This window comes from Rutidosis leptorrhynchoides, chromosome 1 (assembly GCF_046630445.1).
Source record: "Rutidosis leptorrhynchoides isolate AG116_Rl617_1_P2 chromosome 1, CSIRO_AGI_Rlap_v1, whole genome shotgun sequence".
NCBI lineage: Eukaryota > Viridiplantae > Streptophyta > Magnoliopsida > Asterales > Asteraceae > Rutidosis > Rutidosis leptorrhynchoides.
Window position 1 is genome coordinate 535,959,034 of NC_092333.1, and position 5,859 is coordinate 535,964,892.

Here is a 5,859-nt window from a genome sequence, read left to right on the forward strand (position 1 = left end):
TACTTTGTTTGAAAAACGAAAGATCATGGCGGAATCTGATCATCCACCGCCCGGTTTCTCTCTACCATCTGAGGTAGATCAACCTGAAACCGGAACACGGACACCTATCACTCCTGCTATGCCAATAACTACAAACCAGAATGATTCCGAACCACCACCGCTAATCGATAAGACCTTCATACTCAACAACTATGATAACATACGCGCTGTTATCAAAAAGTTGCAAGAAGAAGGGCAGTTATGCAGTCGGTAAACACTGACGTATGACAGCGATGATGTCGACGAAGAAATGGAAATGGAGGCCAGGCAAGCAAGAAGTCTCCCTCTTACCAGCCAGCCTCAGATCTTACAACCGACAGCCCCTCCGAGTATCACTCTCCAGCCGATACCTTCACAGCCGACTCTTTCAATGACCACCACCAGTGTCCCTCTGAGCCACTCAGGAGGACCAATTACGCAGAAGTATACTTTCGGGAGCCCATTCCCTGTTGCTCCACAGAACATACCCAACGCCAGCACTATCTTACCAACTGCGGGAATCATTCCCCTGGTAACTCAGCCGAACACTTCGTTGCCCCCAGGGTCACAATTATAGAACGGAAGTAATCCGTGGGTTAGTTTGCCTTTCCAAGGTACGTACATCGGAGGTACCTCCGCAGCGAACAACCTCCACCACGGAGCTAGCGGAAATGCTGGTGGATATTTAGACCAACCTTGGAAGAGTCAGAAAACTCCTTTCGTATCTCTAATAGGAAACCACCCGCTACCCATCGGGATGAAGATACCATCCCACCTGGGGTATTACGAAGGAAAAGATGACCTTAATGATTTTATAAATATCTTCGAAGGTGCGGCTCGAATGTCAAGATGGGATACAGCTGTGGCTTGTCACGCATTCTCATACGTGCTCAAAAGTGATGCAAGGATCTGGTTCGACTCTTTAGCAAAAGATTCCGTCTCCAGCTTCGAGGACCTTAAACGACTTTTTAGGTCGAAGTTTAGCCAGCAAAAGAAACACAAGAAGAACCACGTCGCTGCCCACAGTATCAAACAAAAAGATGGTGAAGCTTTGAGGGCTTTTCTCGTTCGATATACGGATGAAACCCAGCAGATTCCAGGACTCCCCGAGTCACAAAGGATCTCGGGACTCTTATACGGTTGCAGGACACGAGCATTGGTGGAACATCTCAGTCGGGATCTCCCCTACACTTACGAAGCATTGCTAGACAAAGCATACATTTGGCTTGACGCGAAAGACACCGCGAATAGCTTCGTGTACGAAGAAACTCAAGGCTTCAAGCGAAAAGAAAAACCAAGTCACCGTGAAGAGAAGTCCGGAAGAAGAAACGAGCGAAATAAGTTCTCCCCTTATAGAAGGGAAAACACCCCTGGTATCCTCGGAACGCTGGTAAAGTCACCTAAAGAAATTCTAGCTACCGAAAAGGCCGCCCAAGCCTTCAAAACTCCACCGAAACTAAATAGTAAAGGAAAGATGAGAGACACAAGTAAATTTTGTGACTTTCATAATGATTTCGGCCATGAAACGGACGACTGCATACAGTTGAGGCAAGCTATCGAAGAGGCAATCAGATCTGGGAAACTAACACATTTAGTAAAGGGCATTCGCAACCCGAAGGCACCGAAGCAAGAGCCCAGAACCGAAGAGAAGAAACCGAATATGGACAACGCCATACTTACGATCACAGAATGCTTCGCAGTTAATAAGCCAAGAACCTACAAGAGGGAAAGAAAGAGCGGAGTAATAGATTGGGAAGAGATCTCTTTCCAAGAACTTGACACGATCACTCCCTCAAACAAACCTGTCACAATCAATGGGCGAATCTTCGAGAGAGAGGTACGCCGAGTGTACTTGGATGGTGGCAGCGCATGCGATATCATGTATGAACATTGCTTCAATCAGCTTAGCCCCACCATTAAGGCTCGCCTGAACCCACCGAGGGTACCGCTAATTGGGTTCTCTGGAGAAAGATGCTGGCCAATCGGAGAGGTTGACCTCGACTTCACCATTGGAGAGCCACCACTGACCAGAATCGAAACGCTAGATTTTGTAGTGGTTCAGGCCGTCTCGCAGCACAACATCCTACTAGGAAGAGTAGCCATGATGAAAATAGGGATAATCGCGTCTACCGTACATCAATTGGTGAAATTCTACACATCCGAAGGGATTGGCACTCTAGCTTCAACCTATGATCGAGAAAAGGTTATCGTGGCAATCAGGAAAATAGAGGAAAGACCAACTGAATGCATCCTCTAAACTAGAGAAGAAGGCTCGAACGACGAGAAAATCTCCGTCAAGCCTCTGTTCCCGGATCAACAAGTAATCATCGGAGGTTCGTTATCTTCGAAAAAGAAGAAAAAGCTTCGCAAGCTACTGCAGGCGAACATCGACATCTTCGCTTGGGAATACGGAGATATGACAGGCATTCCTCGAATGCTCAGTATCGACGGAACTACCTTCTCTACGGAACACAAGCTCAATGAATACAAGCACCTAGAGCCAATACATCAGAAGAAAAGAAACCTCGCTAATGAGAGGAATGAGGCTGCTTGCAAAGAGGTTGAAGAACTACTCCAGGCTGGCATAATCCGGGAAGCAAAATACCCCACCTGGGTCGCAAACCCCGTCATGGTGAAGAAATCCGACGGAGGGTGGAGGATGTGCGTCGATTTTACGAATATCAACAAAGCTTGCCCTAAGGATTGCTACCCCCTGCCGGAGATCGATTGGAAAGTGGAATCCCTAACCGGGTACAAGTATAAGTGTTTTCTTGATGCCTACAAAGGCTACCATCAGATCCAAATGGCCGAAGAAGACGAGGAAAAGACGTCTTTCTTCATAAGCAAGGGGATATATTGCTATAAGAAAATGCCCTTCAGATTGAAGAATGCCGGAGCCACATACCAAAGGTTGGTGGACAAAGTCTTTCGTAAGCAATTAGGGAGAAATGTGGAAGCATATGTTGATGACATGGTAATCAAGAGTCCGGAGGAAAGCACCTTGCTAAGAGATATTCAAGAAACCTTCGACACCCTTCGGACAGTCAATATGAAGCTAAACCCCAAAAAGTGCTCATTCGGGGTAGAGGAAGGAAAGTTCCTAGGGTATTACATCACTAAGAAAGGAATCTTAGCAAACCCAGAGAAAGTAGACAAATTCCAACAACTCAAAACACCAACCACGGTCAAAGAAATGTAGATTTTAAACGGGAAGCTAGTGTCATTAAGCCGTTTCCTATCCAAGGGAGCTGAGAAGCAATTGCCTTTTCTCAAAGTTCTGAAAGGATGCTTGGGAGCAAAGAAAATAGCATGGACTGAAGAGGCCGAAAAGGCTTTCTTTGAAATGAAAGCACACATAGCTAATCTGCCAACCCTGACATCACCAAAAATGGGAGAGACACTATATCTCTACCTAGCAACGTCCAAGGAGTGCATTAGCACGGTGCTAGTTGCAGAACGTGAAAGGATACAGGTCTCGATATATTTCGTAAGCCGAGTTCTACAGGGTGCAGAAGTCAACTACCCAGAGCTTGAAAAGTTCTCGCTTGCCCTAGTCCACACCGCAAGGAAGCTACTAAGGTACTTCCAAGCCCATCCTATCATTGTGTTAACTAACAAGCAAATTAGACAGGTTCTTATGAAGCCAGAAAAGTCGGGCAGAATGGCCAAATGGGCAATAGAGCTCGGGGAACATGACATCGACTTCCAAGCTCGCCATTAAATCAAAGCTCAAGTACTAGCAGACTTCATGGCAGAAACAATGGAGACAGACGAAGAAAACAACTCCACCTTCGCGTAAATTATCACCCCGACTGTTGAAACGAAGGAATGGAAACTGTTCACCGATGGAGCTTCCAGCTCTGATGGCTCAGGGGCAGGACTTATGCTAATCAACCCAGAGGGACAAGAGTTTACTTACACGCTTCGTTTCGAGTTTAGCACAACTAATAACAAAGCAGAATACGAAGCTCTACTCGCTGGGCTCAGAATAGCAAAGGAGGTGAAAATTGAGCACTTACAAGCCTTCGTAGACTCACAACTAGTGGCGAACCAAGTCCTAGGTATCTTCGAAGCAAGACAGCCAATCATACAACTTTATCTGTCAAAGGTCAGGGAACTTGTAGAGAGCTTCAAAAGCTTCACAATAGAGCATCTAAGAAGAAGTCAGAACAAAAAAGCAGATGCTCTGAGCAAATTAGCTTCTATCACCTTTGCACACCTGGCGAAGGAAGTGTTGGTTGAAGTATTAGAAAAAAGGTCCATCGAAGCTCAAGAAGTCTATGACTTAATCATCGAAGAAGAAAACACGTGGATGAAGCCATTAAGGGAATATTTGGAGCTCAGAATCTTACCCGAGGATAAAAAAGAAGCAAGAAAGATCCGGATCAAAGCACCGTCATACAAGATAATGAACGGAGCCTTGTACAGGAAATCTATCCTCACCCCGTGGCTTCGCTGTGTCGGACCAAACCAAGCTTCGATGATCATCAGAGAAATGCATGAAGGTATCTGTGGACTTCATTCCGGACCAAGGTCAATAGTGGCAAAAATGCTAAGGATGGGGTATTATTGGCTAACCATGCACGAAGATACAGTCACGCTCTTACGAACCTGTGAGCCATGTCAGATCCACGCTAAAGTTTAGAAACAGCCAAAGCAAGACATGATATCGGTGTTATCAGCGTGGCCTTTCTCAAAGTGGGGCATAGATCTAGTAGGTCTACTCACAGAAGCACCAGGAGGTTACAAATGGCTGGTGGTTGCGATAGACTACTTCACCAAGTGGACGGAAGCAAAACCATTAATCACCACGACAGGGAAACAGATAGAAAAGTTTGTTTGGGAACACATCGTGTGTCGGTTTGGCATACCCCAAGAAATCGTTTCGGATAATGGAAAATAATTCGCCGAAGGTATCTTCCCAGGGTTCTGTGAAAAGCTACAGATAAAGCAAACCCTTACTTCCGTTTACCACCCACAAGGGAACGGACAGGTGGAAGTAACCAACAAGGATATCTTAAAAGGTCTCGAGAAACGTTTGGGTAAATGTCACCAAGGATGGATGGAAGAACTCCCCCTGGTCCTATGGGCTCATCGAACCACACCCAAAAGGAGTAACAGAGAAACCCCTTACAATTTGGTTTACGGAACTGAGGCGGTATTGCCCGCGGAGATACAATTATTAACCAACAGGACCGCAAACCTCGAAGAAAACGAGGAGAATCTCCGTCTCAATCTTGATCTCATGGAAGAAAGGAGAGAAGCTGCGCTGATTAGAGAAGCAGTATACAAGAAAAAGATCGAAAGGTATTACAACAAGCGAGTCAAACCATCGGTATACAAGGTCGGAGATTATGTCCTAAGGCTCAACAGCACTAGCAAAGTCGAATACGAAGGAAAGATGGGTCCTACTTGGGAAGGTCCGTACGTAATCTCCGAAGCTTTCGGGAATGGTTCATACGAGCTCGAAACCACAGAAGGGAAACAGATCCCCAGAACCTGGAATGGGGTAAACCTTCGAAAGTTCTATTTCTAGATTTCTAGTTGCATGTAAGTGGGAAAATTTGTAATAGGTAGTCGAAACTTATACGCTTCCTACCACAAGGAATTTGAATGAAATCCTACTATCTTTTGGAAACATCAATCTTAAGTGTTGTAATACTTATAAAACTTTAGCAATAAGCAAGAGGTAACCCAAGAGGTATACCAAAGATATTGGAAGATATTCCCAAGAGGAATACTTATAAAACTTTAGCAATAAGCAAGAGGTTACCCAAGAGGTATACCGATGCTATTGCAAGATATTCCCAAAAGGAATACCCATAAAACTTTAGCAATAAG

General features: G+C 45.2%; 2 protein-coding genes across 2 annotated transcripts; both read left to right on the forward strand.

The window, feature by feature from the left end:
- Window positions 1–289: 289 nt before the first annotated feature.
- LOC139842555 (uncharacterized) lies at window positions 290–2,275 on the forward strand. The gene is made up of 2 exons (XM_071832682.1): window positions 290–550; window positions 596–2,275. The coding sequence occupies exons 1-2, from the start codon at window positions 290–292 to the stop codon at window positions 2,273–2,275; spliced, it is 1,941 nt and encodes a 646-aa protein (XP_071688783.1).
- Window positions 2,276–3,901: 1,626 nt separating this feature from the next.
- LOC139842568 (uncharacterized) lies at window positions 3,902–5,554 on the forward strand. The gene is made up of 2 exons (XM_071832692.1): window positions 3,902–4,523; window positions 4,944–5,554. The coding sequence occupies exons 1-2, from the start codon at window positions 3,902–3,904 to the stop codon at window positions 5,552–5,554; spliced, it is 1,233 nt and encodes a 410-aa protein (XP_071688793.1).
- Window positions 5,555–5,859: the final 305 nt, after the last annotated feature.

Coding starts and splice junctions, on each gene's coding strand:
- LOC139842568 (XM_071832692.1), top strand. CDS start 3,902: ATGCTAATCAACCCAGAGGGACAAGAGTTTACTTACACGCTTCGTTTC. Junction 4,524..4,943: donor CATCAGAGAAATGCATGAAG/GTATCTGTGGAC, acceptor GTATCTTCCCAG/GGTTCTGTGAAAAGCTACAG.
- LOC139842555 (XM_071832682.1), top strand. CDS start 290: ATGGAAATGGAGGCCAGGCAAGCAAGAAGTCTCCCTCTTACCAGCCAG. Junction 551..595: donor CTGCGGGAATCATTCCCCTG/GTAACTCAGCCG, acceptor TCACAATTATAG/AACGGAAGTAATCCGTGGGT.